Source organism: Amphiprion ocellaris, chromosome 9 (assembly GCF_022539595.1).
Source record: "Amphiprion ocellaris isolate individual 3 ecotype Okinawa chromosome 9, ASM2253959v1, whole genome shotgun sequence".
Classification (NCBI taxonomy): domain Eukaryota; kingdom Metazoa; phylum Chordata; class Actinopteri; family Pomacentridae; genus Amphiprion; species Amphiprion ocellaris.
In genome coordinates this window covers 33,603,060-33,624,557 of record NC_072774.1, presented here as the reverse complement: position 1 = coordinate 33,624,557, position 21,498 = coordinate 33,603,060, and the positions used below count along the sequence as shown (strand labels likewise).

The 21,498-nt window shown below is 40.9% G+C and overlaps 1 protein-coding gene across 5 annotated transcripts in view; it reads left to right on the top strand.

The window, feature by feature from the left end:
• Positions 1-21,498, top strand: part of LOC111569393 (intermembrane lipid transfer protein VPS13B) — a 322,692-nt gene that overhangs the window by 60,341 nt on the left and 240,853 nt on the right. For all 5 annotated transcript variants that reach the window (XM_023271473.3, XM_023271472.3, XM_023271475.3 and 2 more), the window contains exon 17: positions 15,035-15,219. In XM_023271473.3, the coding sequence (XP_023127241.2) occupies positions 15,035-15,219 (185 nt within the window). The remainder of the gene's footprint in view (positions 1-15,034; positions 15,220-21,498) is intronic.

Sequence of the window (21,498 nt, the reverse complement as noted above, 5' to 3'; positions counted from 1 at the left end):
ACTTCCAAACTTTAGACGTTATTCCTGTCCATTCCCTCTTTGTCCCCTCTTCAACTTCTAAAGTCTCCCCACCCCTCTATGAGACATCTTCAATGAGTCATCCCCGTCTGGTTAAAAAAAAGCTAAACAGGGATATAGCAATATGTTTTTTCATGTCTTCAGACAGCGCTGTCTTTTTCCTCTCCTTCTGTTACAAACTGGAGAAAATGTTGCAGGTGGTTGTGTTGATGACTGTTATTCTGTTTTCCCAAGTGACGACTGAAGAAGGGGCTCATCCATCATTTTAAATACCCTCTGATGCACTGACTGCAAGAGGCTGCAGTCCACTTCATAAAGTATAATGCATGGGCCTGGCATTACACATACAGTACACGCATGCACGCACACACACACACACACACACACACACACACACACACACACACACACACACACACACACACACACACACACACACACACACAGAGTGCCCTCTCTCTCACACCTTGCAGTCAAAGTGCCTGTTAAGGCAAGAAACCTGTGCAAAAGCACTAGCTTGGGAATCGATTTCCCCCCATTAGTTTAAATTTAAACATGTCAAAGAGTTGCAGATGGTTTTGACTTATCCTGACTCCTTCTCCAGGCAAACATTGTATCTACTGTACAGTGGTTAGCTGGCCACAAAGGGAACCACAAGGCTTTCACTCACAGTGATGTGTGAGCATTTCTTTAGACAGAACCTGATTCCCTGTGCTCTCTGCTCCTAATAAGAGACTGTGAGTTGTTTGTTTGATCTTCGCCCGCTCCCCATCTCACCCCCTGCCTTGCTACACTGCCTGCCTCAAATAGTGGATTCAGATGTCAGACGGATGTTATTTTTCTTTCTGACAATCACTAGATGTTTCTCATGTCCCGAAAGCCTTCCAGATCAATGCCCTCCTGTGGCTTTTCTTTCAGCCTGAACCAATCCTTAGAAATAACACTGACAGCCTCTTATAGAGTCTCAATACCATGTTAAGAAAGTGCTCTGTTATTCTATGTTGTAAGTATAGCTTTGAAGGAGAACAGAATGTACGTGTCCAGTCACAGTATGCACCAGGAGGTCTTATCTTGTTGTGATTTGAATAGATGTTGGACTACATGACGGTATTGCGATCATACCTCAAAATAGGTGAACACGTAATACCCCAGATAATTGTACTGCCCTGGAAAGGATTACTTCCACTTCATCTCATTTTTCTCATTCTCAGTTTAAATTTAGCCTGACATTTCCGACACTTGTACAGGTTAAAAGCACTTCTTGCATTTTCTAACAGTTGTCTATTTGTTTCGCTGTCAATCTCTTTCCTGTAGCTAATAATTGGCTGGGGTTTATTGTGCAGTTTTATGAGTTCTGTCATTTCAGACTTGAAGTGACTCATATTTGACCCTTTCTGTCTTTGCAAGAGGAAAGACAGCCTGCCTCCTGACCTGTGTGTTGCTAGTCAAAATCTAATAAACACAACCTGACAGTTAGCTCCTGAAAGAATGATGATGAGCAGGTTTGACAAAGTACAGTCAGTGGTTAGAAGAAATAGAAGAAAGATATGAAGGAGGATGTTTGACAGCTAGCATTCATAATAAACGAATGGTAACAAAATAATGTGTTTCCTATAGCTGCCACAGTTACAGTATATGAGTTATATTTGTGTATGGATCTGGATGTAAAAATAGAATTGGATCTTAATTCCAGTTGACATTTATTCTCAGTGTGTTTAGACTATAGGATTTCCATTTACAACTCACTTCATTTCATTAACAACACAAATGTATTACCGATTGCAGGTGATAGAAGTTTGCATGATAGACTTACAGTCAAAAGCTTCCTTTTATAATGAGATATGCTGAACCCAGCACTGACACACTGTGTCACTGGAGCAGCCAAAAGATGGACTCCACCAGGTGGTAGTATTTAATTTGACTGTATTGATGTTTGTTTTGGGACTTCTCCACATTGCTGATGTAACTCTAACAACATCCTTTCCCAAGATGTTCTGTTCTTTGAGCAGACACCGAGTAGAGCCGTACCAGCTTTTGAAGTTTTAACGAAATATGAAAGAAAGTGGGAAGCACTAGACCTAGTAGAGAGACATAGAGACAGTGAGACACTTAGACTCACACATGCACACACATACGTGTCAATGGGCAGGCTGCTCATGCATATGCGTGCATTGCTGCCAGGTAATCATGGGGGATTTGACAAACACTGGGCATCTGTGAAGACCCAGCACCTCTGCTGATGAGCTGGCCCATGAGTACATAGCTCATGTTTCCTTCAGTCTCACCACAAAGGCTCCTGCTGCTCACAGTGGGTAGCAAGGGGCTTTCACTGGGGAAAGTACACTGCCCTGACATCTTCTCCCTGTCTGCCTTGGATTTTATTGGGCATTTGGTTACCTTTGGGTGTGTTCAGTTAGTTCATGTCTTTGTCTCCTCTGTTTTAGGTAAAATTACATTTTAAGAAAGTGTGATTGCTCTACAGCAGTTGCAGACTGTGACCCCATAGTTTCCTGTATTGTGTGTGTGTGTGTTTTTTTAAGAAATATAAAGATTACCCACCAAGATACAAGCTAAATCTCTTGGGTGAAATTATGCAAAAAAACATCCAGGTTGGAGTAGTTTAAGGTGGCTAGTGCAACCTTCTCTACCAGGATTCCCTAACATGCTCTCATATTGACACTACCACCCCCATTGTACTTAGTTCATACAGTCTTGGAAAAACTTGGAAAGGCCATGGAACTTTAAAAGCTCATTTTCTAATCTTGGAAAAATCATGAAGTTAAGTAAAATCATTGAAAAATTTGGAAAGTCATAACATTTAGTGTTTCCTCTGAACAGGCTGGCTCTAGGGAGTGAGCTAGTGCTGTAGGGTGGGAGGGATGGCACTTTTCCCTGTTGGATGCTCTCATTCTATCTTTATTTTTTTTGTTTGTACCAGTTTTCAGAGAGTATTTTCCAGTTACCAATGCATTGTTTTTATGATTTTTGATTGGTTCTCTCTGGCTGTTGCCTTCAATTTGTTCACATTTAATCTGTCCATCTTTGGATGGAATAACACTTACTAGGACGCTTTCAGTGAAACACATTATCATCACCTTGAGTTACGTTTTTTGCACTTTGCCGATCTTTTTTCTTCTTCACTCCACTCCTCAAGCCTTATGTGTTGCATCTTGTTTACACACAACTTTTCTTAGTTTTGGTGATGTTCAGTACAAGCAAAAACATTTCTTTACAGATGGATGGAAACTTCTCCACAGTTGTGGGAAATAGGCGAATTTCATTAGTTTTTAGATGCCGTTTTTATTGACTATGTGCCTGAAGTATTACTGGGACAAAAACTGGATCAATAATAAGGCATGACTGGAAATAAGAAGAGGTTGGCCTGTCAAGTGTAGAGACAGTTCTGTGTAATATTTGGTTAAAAGATGTATGAACTACTATGAATGTAATCTGTAGGTTACATTCCATTTTTTTAAACTACACATTTACATGTTTTAACTGTCAACATATTTAAACATCTTGATAGTCTGGAGACCCAATTTTCCCCCCAACTTCCTGTCAGATAGTGCAGTCTCTTTGAAACCAACAGCAAAATTAAAATTTTTTAACGTGCAAAATCACTACTACAGTAGTCAGTGAGCTATGTGGATATGAGGCATTAGTGTTTGATCTAGTTGTAACTCTCCTGGCAGTCATCTCTCCCTCCATGATGCCAAGCTGAAATGGATACCTAGCCAGTTTGAATCTATGACATGCTGGGAAAGTGCCTTTTTAATAGATATAGATTTTGTTTGTGCTGAATGTGCTTTAATATTAGCAATATGAGGGAAGCTGTTTTCATAAGTCTTGTTAAGGAATTGATACACGTCTATGCCGAGAACATTGTTTTGAGATGGATGATTAATCTGGACATTTTTAAACTTTTAAACAGCAAAGTCAGCAAATGGACCGTGGTCTGCTTCTGACCATAGTACCATGGCATGCTACAGCTATGAAGCACACCCTTTAAATTTACATTGGCATCAATGACTTGAAGGACAGAAATACTTGGAGCACCGAAGGTGGTGAATTCAGACTTCTTCCGCAGTTCATGAGGTGATGTTGCTGCCCAATTTTGGACGATGTTCCTAGACACCAAGATTGCGAGTGGAACTACAAAATTTGCCTGCCTCAACATGCTTGGTGCCACACCTTACTTCGTATGTTTTCTTGTTAGAGAGATATTGAGACAATCTGGATATGTGGTGTTATTTGATGAGTCGATGAACCATGAATTACAGTACACATAAAATAACAGAAAAGAGGCAGAGCTTTGTCAGATATTATCAATTTATTTGATATATTAGGAAACAGATGGACTTGCATGTTGAATTTCAAGATATTGTATGTTGGCTCTGAGTTTTTTGGTCATTTCAATCCATTTGCCAAAGGTATGTGGCACCAGTTTTAAATGGTCATAAAAACTATGTTATAAGTCCTTGAAAAGTCATGGAAAAGTTTGGAAATTCTGTCTTTGTGGAAACCATGGTTGTAATGTTTTAACCTCTTGGGACTAGTTAAAATTACCTCAGATGTTGTAATTCAACTCTTGTTGTGTCTCTGTGAATTAACTTTAGAGCTTGGAAGCTGCACAGGAAACTGAAATGTGTCCAGTGGTTGTCCTAGTGTTAACAAGGTTGATCCTCGAGCCAACCCGTGATATTGTGTTTTGGCCAAACTATGGCTAATATGTAACTGCAAGTGGGTGCTATCTTCTGGGTAAACATTAAGCTAAGGTCCACTTTATCACTGTCACTAAATCTTAGGTTTGGTGGGGGGTGGAGGTGGATTCTTACAGTAGTTGCCAGTTTAGACACTGAGATAATGTTGCTTTAAAAATAGCATCACGCACACTCTGACCACCTGTAGAACGACATGCTAAACAGGTCTTTTTCTAATTTTGAAAGTCATGCTGCAGTGTTGGAGCTACAGTATAATGTAAGAACATTGGTCAACAGTAAACTTATTAGGCCATGTCATTTTTGTTTTTTCCTCCTTTCTATTTCCAATTTGCACACAAAAATGTCTGTAGGTCCTTTGGATTAAAACAAGACAAAGCAGTGCTAGAGGAAAAGTCAAGTTGAAATCATTGCTTAAAAGATACATTTGAACTATTTCCAAATATTTAATAAAACTGAAAAAAAACAAGTTGCTGAGAATGAACCAGCTGACTGGATAGAGGTTTTTACTAGGCCTCGGTGCTAAGTATACTACTATGCTGTTTTTGTCGACAATACAAGGGTCGATGTGCGGAAGTACAGAACCTGAAGAACAAAAACATGTAAAAAGGCCCAAGTACAGCTTGACTCATTCCTCACTGCAGTCAAATCAAGAAGCTATGAGTATGAAAATTAGGTCACTATTTAGGTTTCACAACTTTTCTCCTACATCACTGAAGGATCATTCTCAGCACATTTACCATTCAGGCTACTGGGTTCCACATTACACTTGTGGAAGTTTCCAGTTGGAGCTCAGAGAGACTATCCATCTTCAAGAGATAAATTTGAAAACAGTTTTCTCGTGTCACAAACTGCGTCTTTCTGTAGCGTAAACATCAGATATTGAAGAACACATTTTTGAGCGGAGGGGAACTTTTAGTTTCTGCTATTGTGAAATAAAACAAACCACCTACTTCTCATGTTTTGAGAACAACCTGCATTAGCATTTAAAAGTTTGAGGTCACCCAGGCAATTTTATGTTTTCCATGAAAGCTCACACTTTTATTCATGTGCTAACACAAGGGTTTTCTAATCATCAATGAGCCTTTCAACACCATTAGCTAACACAATGTAGCATTAGAACACAGGAGTGATGGTTGCTGGAAATGTTCCTCTGTACCCCTATGGAGATATTCCATTAAAAATCAGCCGTTTCTAGCTACAATAGTCATTTACCACATTAACAACATCTAGACTGTATTTCTGATTGATTCTGATGTGAATTATCCGAGCTGCTGTTTGGTAAGCAAAAAGTCAAAATCTTTTTGCTCCCAAGGAATTAAAGTGCAGCTGAGAAGCATCAGGTTGTAGAAATCCCCAATGAAAGGCAAAATATCTCAGTCGGCGTGGCCGTTAAACCTGTTATTCAAGATACAATCTGTGCCTGCAAAAAAAATAACCAAAAAATGGAGCGGGAGGAGGAAGGGGATGTTGGAAGTGCCACCTGCATCGATCTCCCCCAAACCTAACCTCACTCTCACTCAGACACATGAGCACACATGCACACACACTTGTGCTCACACCATATAATATTCCTTATGCAGGGCCACCTGACAGCAGCAACATATGGAGACAGGCCAAGGCCGGGGCCCACCAACTAACCAACAAACCAGCAGCAGCTTAGTGTGGTTCGTCGCATTGCAGGCCATAATTCAGGCCCACGCCAGCTTTTATGTGGCATTTTTAGCAGCCCCTGTTTCTCGCTCAGCTATTTCTGAGGGGATAATTTCTTAAAGCATGTGGTGTTACAGGTGCATGTTATACAGCCTCAAAAAGCTGACTTTTTTTTGTGAATGTTTCAAAATAGAAAAGAATGTTGGTTTTCCCTTGATATCTAATTATTGGTCTCACTGTATGACATTATCAATAGTTAGTTCAGTTTTTAGCACTACCTGTAAGATTTTTATGTGAAGTTGAGAAGTCCATTACTATGTCTGGACCAGTAGTCTAGACTCTAGATTAGCTCATGTTGTGATTTATGAAGGCTGCTAGAGGCATCTGAAGCACGAGGCTTCTGGTGTGATTGTAATGCCTCATTACTCCTGTTCATAGTTAGTCATAGCAAGCTGCTCCTGGTCTATGTCTCCAAGTGCAGCCAAGAACAGGACAAATGCTTTCTGTGTCCTGAGAAGAGATCCAAGTCAAATTTAGCCAATGTACATGAACAGCATTCAGTGGTGAGAACATTGACTGTGGCTGTTACATTTGTCTACTAGCCATTTTGGCAGCCAATATCATTAACAAGTTGAACAGGAATAATCATTTTGGCTGAGGAAAACTGATTTGGGAGTGGCTGTTGGGTGAAAAAGTTAAATTTCTGTGCTCTGAGTATACATTTATATGACGAATGACAGTGAATTCGTGAATGATGTCATACACGGAGCTACTGTTTCAACCACTGAGCTTCTCAACCAATCTGAAGTGTTGATTTTATAATGAAGTAATCAATATAAAGATCTCAGTTAAGACCTTACTTATCAAGGTTTCTGCGCAGACAGGCTTAAAGTTGCACAGAGCTGTTACTGTATGGTGAAGGATAATTGAATGACCTCAAATCAGCGTGTGGTTGCTGTGGTCATGCTCAGCTTTGAGTTGTGGTTCGGAAGCCATGAGAGCAGCAGAGAATTCATTTAGTTGAGCAAGGCAACACATGCTCTCTAGGCCTTTCCCTGTTCTTGAAGAAACATGGGAATGTTTTCAGAGAGAAAAACTTTTTTGCATGATGAAGCTGAAGGGATGTAGGTATAAACTGCAACAAGTAGGCTTTATGTATTAACAGGTGTGTATTAAAAGCCTGGAATGGCCTATGATGTAATATTGTTCCACTTTTCACACTGAAGTATCGGCGTGTAAAGGATTGTGAGCTGCAAGGTAAAACATCATATTTCATGTGGCACAGTCCATAAAATATTTTGGCCAACTTTGTGGTAAGGATTTTTTTTCTCCCCTGCATCTGGTGTCTGACAGTTTTATTTGGTTTTATGGCTGACAGAGATCAATGGATGTATTGAGGAGGGTTGCATTAAGGAAATGGCATCAGTGAATGTGAGGCTTGTGCTTTCAGTGATTGACGTCCCCGTTGTTATGGAAGCTTCCCTGCCTTTCTAGAAGCATTCAAACTGGTCAGTGCTACAGAAACTACAGTTATTCCTCTGTAGAACCTGTGTACTTGCCCTTATGATTGCAAGTGGCATTTGGTAGCTTAAATCAACATGGGTTTAAATTCAGCCCTAAAATGTTTGCTATATGCTGTAATTCTTAGACTCTATATTCTTGCAGTCCAAAAATATCTATATAATTTAAGCTTACCCATAAGATGTATGTGGATGTATAGACCGAAGCCAAGATAGTGGATTCAGGAGCAGCTGTAGATGTTTTCATTTGACTGAAAGACTATTAATTCCTGAATTAGTCATCTGAGGAACTGAAGCTTGAGGGAGGGAAAACAGTGGGAAATAGGGTAGGATAGATGGATTATCAGCTCTGAGTGGATTATCATCTACTGTGGTGTGCATTCCACTGTCTTCTCCTCCCCACCAGGCCTGAGTACTGCTTCACTGCTTCCTAGAAACAAGCCCCATTCCATTTTCACTTGTTAAGGAGAAATCTAAATTTGGTAATGAGGCAGAGGAAGTATTGGTGTCACCACAATAAAAAATAAATCAAAATTTTATTTAATCAGGCAGCTTGGACAGGAAAAAAAACCTTAGTGGAATCCATATTCTTATTTTCAGTGACCATCTGTGTGAAGGTCAAAGGCCTTGGGAGAAAAATACTGAAGACGACTAACTTGGATCAGAATAAAGGACAGCCAGTGCTTCTGTTGGCTGCTGCAGTTGTTGTTATGATAACGGGGTCTATAAAAGTCTGAAGCAAAATCTGTATGGTATAAATGTGATATTAGATCTGCAGTCTGTGGATAGAAGTCTCCTATCTCTGTGTGTCCTTAAAAGGAACCGCATGTCCTCCACAGCTGGACATGTTGGACACAGGCAGGAAGCTACATTCACATACAGACACACCATCGTGCACACACACACACACACACACACACACACACACACACACACACACACACACACACACACACACACACACACAGAGGCTTCTTGATGTGTTTTCTTTTAACGCCTGATGAACCACGTCATTGCCATTTTCTCGCCTTGCGGTCTGCAGCTGTCTGCGCAACTTGATTAAAACATTTCTTTTAGTAATCCCTGTGTAATGAAGCCCTCTCCTGAGAATGGATCTCAGTGTGTGTGTATTCATGTGTGCCTGTGTGAGGTTGTGCGCATACGTGTGTGTTTTGGGTCAGGAGTGCTCCAGATGGGAGGAAGGGGAGGGCCGTGTGTCTGTGTGTGTGAGAGGAAAGGAGAGACTGGAGCGTTTCTTTCTATGAAGAGTTTCGGCTGTTCAGGACCAATGATTGAGAAATGCACACATGGAACACCTTTGACCCTGGGGAACCACAAAACTCTGAGCTGTGGCCACAAATACAGTCCATGCCTCCTCCTAACTCATTCCCAGATCCAGACTTTAAAGAGTTTGGTTATGTTAGAGAATGGATGTCATTACAGATTATAGTGAAGAGATATAATAAAATTGTAATCACTTAATTGCACCAGAAGAATGACAGTGAAAGATTAACAGAAGACTGCACTGACATGAGGAAAAACAGTTAGTAGGGTGCAAAGGGAAGTAAAGGTAACACAATACCAAAAGGTAAAAAAATAGAATGTAATACGACTCTGACAGTGCACTGTGAGCCTAATTAGAACATATTGTGTCAATAAAAAGTGATTGCCAGTAGCTATGATGCTTTTGCAGAGAAAAAAATGATGTAGAATTAATGCCACTCACAGATGTTAATGTGAAATGTCACTGTGTGATAGAGAGATTACATTAACATAGTAAAATCATGTTTATTGATCACTTAAACTATTTACCTTTTCAAGTGGACTCCTCAGAGCCCAATTTGATTCAATGACACAATAACACAGACTATATACAGTCAATGAGAAATGACTTGAAAAAACATAATGAGAAACTGAAAAGAAAGACTTAATAAATGAGTCACCATTTAGTTCCTATCAGTTACTTGGTTATGTGGATTTTTCTCTCCAAATGCTAGCCATTTAACCCAATTGACCTCCAGGTGGTAAAATGACTAGTTTCCCCCTCCCCTTAGTTGGCCACTTAGGTGTTTTTGTTCAGTGTGAAGTGCTTGCATGATTTATAATCTTCATTTGGAGGCTTTGCAAGACACTGTAGTGAGTCTTTTGTAGTTAGATAAAAGAGGGGACTTGAGAGCAGCCCATAACTCACTCTGGTTATTTTCAAGAGGGATCATTGACCTTGGCTTGGAGAGATTGGGAACTCTGCAATACTTCAGATCAATCTGCACCACAAAGGGGGAAAAAAGACAAAAGGTACAAGCTGTCAGTCTTCCCTCCATTTTCCCTCTGACTCCCTCCAAAGAAGCTGTGAAAATTGGAAAACAATAGCATTTGAGGATTTTGTCAACTGTCTGAGCTGGGGAATGTTTGTTTTGGTGAATTGAGGCAGGGTGTGACAGTGAGTGATTTGGGGAAATTAGATAACTTATCACTGGTCTCAGGACAGTGGCTATCTGTTGTATCTATCAGACAAATATGTCAGCCCATAATGGATTGCATTGCTGTTGGTGCAGACTTTGTAAATAGACTCAGATAGGTTGAAATCAAGAGAAAGTCGCACATTGTGAGGCTTGTCAAAACTAATTGACTATTTTGTAGATTTTTTTTTTTACTACCCTGAATCTACTATTTAAGTCCTTCCACTAACTTTTAACAGTTTATTGGCATAGCTTGTTCTAGTTCATGTGGAATTTCCCATTTTGCTCCAATTACAGACAAAATCCACCTGTGCCAGGGAATGTGTGTTTGTGTGAGCATGCCTCCCTCTGTCTCTGTGATCCATTGAGAGACCAGACACCTTGGTCCACATCTCTTGCTAACATTCCAGTCCCCACAGCTGTCTGTGTTTTTGTATTTTGGAAAGAGTGAGGCAACCGATTTTTTGGTACTGTACAGGATATGAGTAATAACAAAAATGTATGTTGTGGAAACTGCAAGCTTGTATTCTGGGACACTGTATCAACCATTAGGACCAGCTGCTCGTGGCAATATTCCTTCAATCACCGCAAGATTCTGATCAAATATTTTAAGAAAAGTGCTGACCACATTTGAACGTGCACATCAGACATCATAGTTTTCAGTTTGTTTGCTTCTCAGTTATGTCCTTTGTCGAAGCACCTTAGCTAATGCTAATATGTCGTAACTCATTACTGTACGTGTAAAAGCACACTGTCCTAATTGTATAGACACTGAGACACACACCCTGACCAGCCTTCTTTAATTAGGCTCCCTTTATTTTTGTCTGTGGAAGTACAAAGCAACTACATACCAGTTACATACCCCATTCCTGCTTGGTTTGCACTGGAGCTATTCCAAATGACTATTTTAATGAGACTCCGCATGTTAGGTATTATTTTACCTGGAGAATAACATATGACCTGCAGGTTTGCGGTCTCTATGCTTCTGTGGCATATGCCTGCTGTTTCCCCCTCATTCTCTCTTGTGCTTTCTGCATGGTTTGCTAATGTTTTGTTCTCTTTTTGTCTTTTTTTCCCATTTGCTCAGTTTGCAAAGAAATGCGTTCTTTCACTATTATAGATGCTGAGCAATGTTTACACACTCCAGCAATGTTTTCAGACGTCAGTATTGGCAACCAGTTTTATAATTGTTCCAGTTACAAGTTGTTGGAGTAGTAGGCCCTTTGTCAGCTGCAGCCTCATTATTGCTCCTGATCATGCACGAGCTTACTAACCTGCTGTTATTATTTTGTACATGTGTGTGTGCAGGTGTGTCTAAGAGCTTTTGTGATGGCATATGTGTTGGCATGCAAGTATATGTGCATATTTGCAAACTTTTTTATTAGTTGCATTTTTGTGGTTGTGTGAGGTTGTTTATGTGCATTCATGTGCTTGTGCCCGTTAGCTAGAACCCCAGCTGTATTTGTCTAAATATAGTTGCGACCACAGACCAGACCAGGAAGCTGATTAGCCTAATAACCATTGACCTGAACCGATCTTAGCTATTGTTACATGGAATGAGTATGGTACAGGTATTGGGTTACCCAAAGTCTGTTTTAAAGGAAGGTTTGGCTTAGATATTGATACCTTCTTCTTGTAATGGCGTAACCTGCTTTTAGATACCAATAAATGTCACTGAGCCATGTTTGGAGCTAACAAAAGTATTTTGTTATAATCCTCTTTTAATTCTACTCCCTTTTAAGATTTCAATTATTTGTTTAAATGACTAAAAGTAGTTTTTAAATCTGTGCCTGCTTTATGTCTACATTTGAGCATATCCACAGAGGAAACAGACTAGGCAACGAGTGCCATAGCTCACATGGTACTCGAGACTCTGACTCACACCCTCTTTATAACACCATGCCCTGTTTTCCTGGATTTTGACAGGTACACTGGACAGCAGGACCTTGTGCCAGCCAGTCAACCAGTTAGTTACCCAGGCAGCCAGCAAGTCCGCCAACTGGCCTGTCGTAGCACTGGTGTGGTTCTTTGTCACTCAGTCACAGCTCCAACAGGGGACAGGTTGGGAAATGAGGCCTAATGTTGTTGAAATACTCCAGAGGAAAGCATATTTCATTGGCTGAAATTGAAACACCTAATTTTTCATAGCTCCTGACTAATTTTGATTTCCTTTTAACATTTTCCTGGTGGCCTGTGCGTTTTAATAAAAAAGTTATTGACTTAAAGGACCACTGTGAGGTCAGAGACAGCCTATTCAATGAGGCACTGAAGTTCAAGCCAAGGACCTGATTTCTAAAATTATGAGTCAGGACCTAAAATTGTTTCTGGGCCCACTTCTGGTGGGTCTCCACATTATAAGAGCAGTATGCTTTAATGAGTTTTGCTCCCCAGGCTACGGACTCTGTTGGTATTATGGATTCTGCACTCTAACAGCAAAATGCATTTTGGTAGTTGCCCATGCATACTGCTTTTATGTTATGTATGTTTCGTTTTATGTGTTTTAATCTTGTCATTTTTTGCTCTGGTGAAACTGCAGGTGTTATTTTTAGCTCTTGGAAGCTTTTGTTTCCTTCAAAGCCTGTGGTAACAGTGAAAAGCTGCCTGCCATAAAGCTGTTTACCATGTTGCAGCAAGAAACACTGACCGTGCCAGCTACTTAATGAAATCCGATGAGTGCCTGGCTGTCTTCACATCCAGCATTCCCAAAACACCCTAATGAGAGTTTCTGCTTCTCATTTAATTCCAAGACCCAAGTTGCTGTTTGCAAAGAATTGGGCATAATATAATAAAAACAGGTGCATAATTAAAGTTTTAGTGGACCACATGCACATGACAGCTCCCCTTAAACACTATAAACACTCAAATAAGCCAACAAACTTTCATCCCTTGCCAGTCCTCTCATTGAAGTGGCTTTGCAGGCACATTTGCTCTGCATGTGGGGACATTGTTGTTGCCGGGTCCCCTTCACTTTCTTTTGTCCAGCTGCAGTATCTGACTAACCTACACATATACATACAAATTTTTGGAAAAAAAACACATGAAAATCGATTTGATTGATGTCTTGTTGTATAGCATGCAACAGTAGTGATTTCTTAATAGCAGAAAAGCATGACATTGCATGGTTCACCCTGGTGCCAAATGCACCACATGCAGCCATGGAATTTAAAATGTATATTTGTGCTGTCAAGGTAAACTCATTGACCCTGTCATGGTTGGACTTTCTTTTTCTCACTCTGCCTTTGTTTTTCCTGTACTCTTACATCTCTCTTTATCGAACTCGCTCTTGCCTTCTGTCTCACAGTAGAGACAGCAGGCGGTTAAGAACTCTGGGCCTGCCTGTGTGCATCTAAGAGCTCATGTCACCCAGCCGAACCACCCAGGAGCAGAAGAAAGGGAAAGATAAAGAGACTCGGAGAGAACGAGAGGGAGGGAAGCAGAGGAGTTAAACGATTGCAGAGCTGCTGAGCGCAGAGAGAGACCCCGTGACATATTCCACACTCTGAACTGGGACCAGACCAAAATGGATGTGTGATTAAGTGAACTGTGATGCTCGTTCCTGACATGCTGCAGCCATCCCTGGAATTAGTCACAGTTCTATTTTCACCAAAAGCTCCACTCATAGGGCAGCACCTCTTTGCTTCCATTACAATATGTAGTCAAGTTAGCATATGAGCATGCACACACGCCCAAAAACTAGATGTGTTTCTAGGCCGGGGCACTGCCAGTCCTCAAAAACCCAACAGCCTCCTAGGACACAAGGGAGGAAAACAGGAGTGCAACCAAAGAGGCTTGTTTTGCTGTGTTTAGTTCATGCTCCCAAGGTGTTTTTCAAGTGAATATAGGTTCCTGAGGGTGCAGAGGGAGGGACAGGAATAGAGAGAGAGAAGCAAGGAATAAGGATCAGTAGTCACCCTCTGTGCTGTGTATAATGCCATTCCCTGTTTGGTGGATGTAAATGTGCATTAAAGAATCCTTCTTTATGTTGTTGGTATTATGATGAATAGTGTGGTAAGAAATGAAAAGTCAAATACATCGTGTGTGCATGTGCGTGTGTGTGTGTGTGTGTGTCAGATGATAAATGAGAGCACGGTCCGCTGAGGTTCTGATGGACAGGGGCCTGGAGGACTGCATCGGACTGAGCTGTTACCTCATCCCCCTGAACGCTCAACTCATCAGCTTGTCATACACACAGACTCACACAAACTCTCTCCCTCCACACTCTTGGAGACAGATGAAATGTTAAATGCGTAGAGATTCTTTTCAGGGTCAGGTTTCTGGGCTGTACATCTTTTCACATAAATCATCATCACAGTTTTGACGGAGAGGAGAGAAGGGTCGGCAAACTAAACCTACCTGCCAAGTAACTAAGGAAAGCTTGGCTCACACTTGGTACTTCTTCAATTTACTGTTGGAATGTAGTTCTACTTATTTGGCCCTTTGTGCTATCAATGAGCTGTTTTATATTGCGATGTGATATTGATGGATTTGTGGAAGTTGTGAACCATTTGTTTCCACCGGTGTCTATTTCATTCAGTGAATACTGCCGTTTATGTGCAGTTCTCTATTCTTTCATTTAATGTCGTTATGCCCTGACTTTCTTTGTGCCTTCCTTATCCCATGTACTGCCTTTGGTCTAACCCTATGTTTCTTGTCCCTTCTCTTGCAGGAGCAAAAGGTCTTCAGTCCCTACCACAGAGTGTATTTTTGAACTTCCCCACTTCACTGTACAAGCCACAAGGGCCCAGACGCTTCTGCTCCAAGCAATCTGTCAGAGCTGGACCCACAGCATGGTCAGCGGAGCCCCACTGACACTAAGTGAAAGTCTGTTCAATGACGTCTACAAAACTCCAGGTAAGTTAACTGAGGTCACCTGTTTGTTGACAGAAAATCCATTGTCCACAACAGTCCATTTTCATGACTTTCTGATATCTGCTCAAGTTAGTAATGTAGGTCTTTTTCTGTTGGTCTTTGAGTAGGTGCAGCATAGCGATTGTAGGGTGAGGCATGTCTTCCGACAAACTCAAATAGTGTTAAATGACCCTGCAGACCTTTGCACTGACATTGTGTGAAGAGGAGGAAGGGCATGTGTTTGTAATTGCTCAGTGTGGCAATAGGTTCAGTATGCGTTTTTCAGTTTTTTTTTTCATAATGTAGTTGTTACTCTAGGGTAGCAATTATAATTCTGCCATGGCAACTCAGTCACTTGGCACAATAAAAAACAGCAAAGATTTATTCTGTCCTTTAATGGGGCTATAGTCATAGAACAAAGAATAAACAGGCTCATCTGGTCTCTTTTAGACCATTGTAATAGATGTTAATGCATTCATTATTGTAGTTGATTTATTTAAATCTCCTTTTCCTCATAAAGTACATTTGGTGCCCTTTGTTTGTTTAGTTCTGTATAAAATAAAGCTCGTTTCTTAGTACCAGTAAAATGTCAGGAGAGATATATGGAACTGGATAGAGCTAAAAGTGATTTGAGTCTTATGAAAAGTTTAACAGTTATTTCTGAGAGCTCAGCCCATGTGCCAGACTATCATTCACAGAAAACAAGTCAACCTGATAGTAGCTAGTGAGCTAGGGGCAAATTGGCTGCAGACCCTATGCCATGGGTCCAAACACATATCCAAAACTTGAGATCTCCAAATATACAAGTTCAGGTGAGACATGTAAAGATCAACTTGTCTTGTGCCCAGTGTGGGGTACTGGACCTGCAGCCAAGGGCAAATTAAGTCTGAGACGCTTCATGTCGTCTAGATGCCTTAATGGTCAAATAATAAATTTTGCCCCTTGTTAAAGAAAGGGAGGGGAGCCTGAATTCAATAAAACAGTAGCGTTTCTCATGACGGTAGCATCTGGACAGTCCTCTGGAGGGCCTGGGATTTTCCAACTCATTAGGATCATGTTGTTTGGTATGCCGTCAACATTCTCCCTCAGCCAAGCCAGCCAAGCTACCTTTTTCACCGTTGTATAGCCGCCAAAATTTATGAAACTGGTCTCCCGTGGAGTGAAGTCAAATATTCCTCTCCCCTCATTCTGCCTTTCTCTTGGAACAGGACTTGAATAGCGACATGGAGAAACATTTGCACATCTGGTCCATGTGCTGGCAGGTTAGAAAAAGCAGTGGGGGAAAGAGTTTGGACTTAGAAGGCAAACGAGTGAAGGGGAATAGGTGATGTGTTGTGTAAGTATATGTTTAGTGGGAAAAATACTCAGCAATAATTCCTATGATATAACCAAAGATGTCTAGTGCTGTATCTGCTTTTGAAATTGTGGTCACACTCTTAGGCCTTAAGGAACATGTTAGCTGTCCCAGTCCCTCTTACTATATGCTGTGACAATTTAAGTGTCGAGACAAAATGGACAAAGAAGAGATGAAAGAAGAAATGAAGACAAGAGTATAGTGAATAAAATGTTGTATAAACAGTTGTGAACTTTATTTGCTGCAGTGCTTCTGCCTTATAACGTGCAACCTTGTGGAATAGTTTTGGTTCCTGTGGGAACTGTGGTTGTGTCCACACTGTAATGTCATGATGGGACCTTGCCAGTTGTTCGCTGCTGGTTACTTGTCTTCCCACATGGGCCTCAGTTCCTCTCTGCTCTTAACTAAGACAAACCTGGTGTAGTTTCTACAAAGATCTTAGTGTCATGAAAAGCTCACTGCTGCATTGCTCATTATTTTGTACGCTTTAAAGCTATCTAATGACAACAATGGGCACTGTGCAGTTAAACTATGCCTAAACGTGGCCACTTATGTGGTCCTCTGTTCGGTAGAAAAGCAAAGTGTTTGCAATGGTAGCAGCGGCTGCATTTTTCCTCCAGTGTGACTTGCCAGTGACTGGCTGCAACCGTTTGTGGTAAAAGTGGCGGGTCTGTTAAAGTGCTCATGAGGCTCAGATCTGATTCCAGATTTAAATCCTGTGTTTGTTCTTGTGTCACCAGCTAGCAATCATCAGACTATTGGCTGGACAAGACTGACACACTCAAATGCTGAGGTTAAATTCTGAGCATGGCAAACAAAAGCTGTTCATGTTGGACATGTGCTTTTTCGATCTTTTTGGAATTTGTCCTCCCCTCTATCCTTTTGATGTTACAAGGTTTTTCAATAGTGGAAGGTGTTTCATATTGAAGGTTAGCTGATAACACAGATGGTCAGTGTCCTTCGCGGGAGGGAGCTATTTGGGTATAAGATTTCATTCCCTGTCCAAAGGAAATTCCACAATTCAGCAACGGGCAAACTCAACAGCTTTTGTTTTAATCTCAAGGTACTGACAGACTGTAAAATATTCTTCAAAATATTTAAAGCAACATTCAGAGACTTAAATTCATTGCAGCTGACTGGAACACAGCCGCTAGGACTTGTAATACTTTGAGTTACTGTGGTGCTCAGTGGCAACTACAGGAGCAACACAGTGCACAGCATATGCAATGTAGCATGTGTTTCTCAAGCCCAGAGATGAGTGAAATCAGAAAACAAACCGTAAAATCCTGTTTTCCTTGAGAATCAGACTTTGTCAGTCATTGCCTACTGCATGACTGGTTAGTTTGTCACACAGCTGTCTGCAGTGTTGATTTCCAGTGCTGATGTAGTGAGCGTGGTTCAGACATTAGTACAGTTTTCTGGGGTGACATAAGTCCAGCAGTCTCTTTTGCATTTCAGTGAAGCCCACACTAGTGTTGTATTTTATTGGTGATGACTTTGTGTCTCTGGTTGTCTGGTGAAAATGGAGAAGTAGCATATCAGGAAATATACTCTGTGTGTGTGTGTGTGTGTGTGTGTGTGTGTGTGTGTGTGTGTGTGTGTGTGTGTGTGTGTGTGTGTGTGTGTGTGTGTGTGTGTGTGTGTGTGTGTGTGTGTGTGTGTGTGTGTGTGTGTGTGTGTGTGTGTGTGTGTGTGCGCGCGCGCGCGTGCGTCTGTGTGTGTGTGCGTGCGCTTTTGTGTGTGTCTGAGCACATATACACACATGAATGCCCTCAGCCTTGTCATGCACAAGGACATTAAAATCCACTATATTTTTCAGCTCTTCGCAGTCTCCATTGCTCTCATTTTTACGTTAAACCCTATTCTCTTTCCCGCTTGTATTTTGTCATCCTGCCTTTTTGTCTTTTCTGTGCAAATCCTTGCTGCCAACTTTTATTTTCCTTCCAGTTTTGTGTCTTTTGTATTTGCCACTTCTCTCATTTTGTGGATGAATTCATTGTCTGACACATCTCATTTTTCTTCTTCTGATCCTAAAATTTATTTTCTTTTTCTCCTCTGCTGCTGTGACTCTCAGCAGCCAGCATGTCTTATACATTCTCTTTGTTTATACTTCCAGGATGCTTTTGTGGTTTGCAGTAGCAGCCAAAGGAGTAGCAGCAGTTGTAATAGTACTAGAATGGAGCCAGTAATTCCTGTCTACTACTGCTTCTAGCCACTACTAACCTCAGATTCAGCGACACACTGACCACAGTGACCTCCCACACATTACTTGAGTCTGCATGCATTTGTGTGTGAGTGTGCTGTGCAGAGTATGATGAGTATGTGTCTGATTTTATGACTGAGAAATTGTAAGCTGCACAGATGTCAGTGATATCTAAAAAAGTCATATGGGTAGAGTATTGACAAAATAATAGACTGCTTAGTCTTTACATTGGCATGAGAGTACTGAATCTCTGTGTTTTCTTATTATATTTGTCATCTTTCCCATGCTGATGACAACTTTATTGTATTATATCAGTATATACCGAAGAATCACAGGGAGTGTTTACACCTGAGTAATAAATAATTAAAATACACTCTACTATATGTACTGTAACTAAATATACGATAAATAACTCCTGTGTCCTTGGATTCTAAATATTGATATAAAATGTTGTGAATATGACTTTGTCCACTCTCTATATAGTTTTATTTGTGTGTACCTGTCCACTTCCCTGCTTACATACATCGCTGTGTGTATTAAACAGAAAATTGGAAGACATTTTTGTGTCAGTGTAACTGTGACATAACAGAAAACCCTTCAGATGACAAATAGACCGGCTGAGATGCTCCAGACTGGGAGTAGCTTGAGATAGCTCATTATAAAAGACGGATGATTTTCCCTGCCCATTCATTTTAAACAATGACGGTGGTACAAATGCTACACAGCTTGTTTTTCCCTGCTCATGATATTTGCCTGTAAGTGAGTTGTAGTGAGTAGTATTCAGTAGAAATGTAGGCCAGTGCTAGAACTCTCGGCCTGCAGAGAAAAAAAATTAAGCGTAGTTTTGGTCCCTGCATTGCTCGCAGAGATTTGTGTCTTGTGAAAGGCTGCATTTGAAAGACGAAGGATCAAGGTATTTTAAATTCGCATAAAATTGGCTTTTCCACTAGTGATGTATTCAGCTTTAATGCAGCTACCACAGCTGGTTTTCTGGCCACAGAGCTCTGTGGTGGTCTGGACTAGGAAGAGAAGAGGGGGGCCTGGTAGAAGTTGGTTGGTGGTGGTCACCAGCCGTGCTCTAGATGATTGCTGGGTGATATATGAGCTGTGACATAGCTTTAGCATGACAGATATAGGGGAGAAAGAACAGAGGAAGAGGACGAGAGAGTGAACGATATAATGAGCAGAATGAAAAATGAAAGAGAAAGGGAATATAAAGGTTGAAGGGAAAAATGACAGAAAGAAGGAAATAAAGAGACTGAGAGTGTGAGGCTGACCTCAGTGCCCAAAATTACAACTGGCCATTGGTTTGCTTTATTAAACCCAGCTCTGACTCCTAATTGAGTGTCAGGTTAGGCACATGTGCAAAAAGACGTTAATATGCACATATGCACAGATACATGCCCACCTCCATCTTTAGTGGATCCTATGTGTACTTCTGAACTCGCACCATTTGATCCCATTTAAGGCAAATGATGGCAAGAATGTTTGGATACAGCAAGCCCATGGTCTCATTGCATAGCAACTAGAAGCATGTAGATAATAGTAGCAGGGGACTTGTGCTCTCTCTCATAACCATATCATTATTAAAACAAGTCCTTTGTTTTTAGTTCCCCTGCACTTACCAAGTGCAGAGGGGGAGGTGTGGGGAGTTTTGGACAGAAAAAGGAGTGTTTTTAAAAAAAACCCCTCAAACATATTCAAGTTCACATTAGGAGACTTATTTGTACTTTTCCTCACACTGATATTTCCCATTGCTTGGAAACAAATGTGATCTCTTAGACCATGTCAACAATAGTTGTTACGCATTTTTGCACAGCATGAAAAAGGCTGCTCCTGTCATGGCCAGCGGTTCACATCCCTGTGATCTAAACGCCTTCAGGAGTATGAGCCTGACGCAAATCCCCCTGTGACGCTGTGGCCAAATAAGTATCTGTAAGAGCTCTGTTTTATTGGAGGGGAAAAAGTGTCCCTTTTAATATCACTCTGTCACCTCTGTAATCTGATCCCTGGCAAGGTGTCCGTTTATTGTTGTCCGTCTATCTATTCTGCTTCCTTTTCACGCTTCTCTGTATTTTGCTCTTGTTGGATATTAATGCAGCTGTTGGTAGCATACTCCTGGTCTTGAGACTAAACAGTGGTGGTTAAAATCCACTTAGTTTTTCGTTGTTTTCCCGTGCACAACCTTAATGTTCCTTATCTATTAAGACAATCCAGAAGAACTTGCAGCTTTTACCCTGTCATATAATGAGCCTATACACTTAGCTCATTGAGATTGTTTTGATAGTCCTTTTCATTGTTCTACAGTGAAAGTGAAAGAAGTAAGGACAAGACCTTTTTTTTTAAATGGTCTGCGGTTGTCACAAATGTCAGTAAAGAGATGAGAAGCTAAATGAAAACACTGAGATGTCTGTTTCAGCGTGGCCTGGCCCCTCACTCAAGTATCCATACTTCTTTGAAGAGGTAACTTATTGGTTTGAGAGAAATTTCTGCCTGTCTACTTGTCTGCTTCACGGATTGACATCAGGACAGGAAGAAAGCAGTAGGGAAAGCAAAGAAAGAGGGCTTTTTCATTCATATGCAACCTTATTTCTGACATTAAAAACACGTTGTGTCAGCATCAGAGAACTGATAAATAAATCTTGGATGGAACTTGAGACGGTTCTTGTCAATGAAAACTTCAATGAGCTACAGACGGCCCTCGCTTGACTCCTGGCAGATTGTG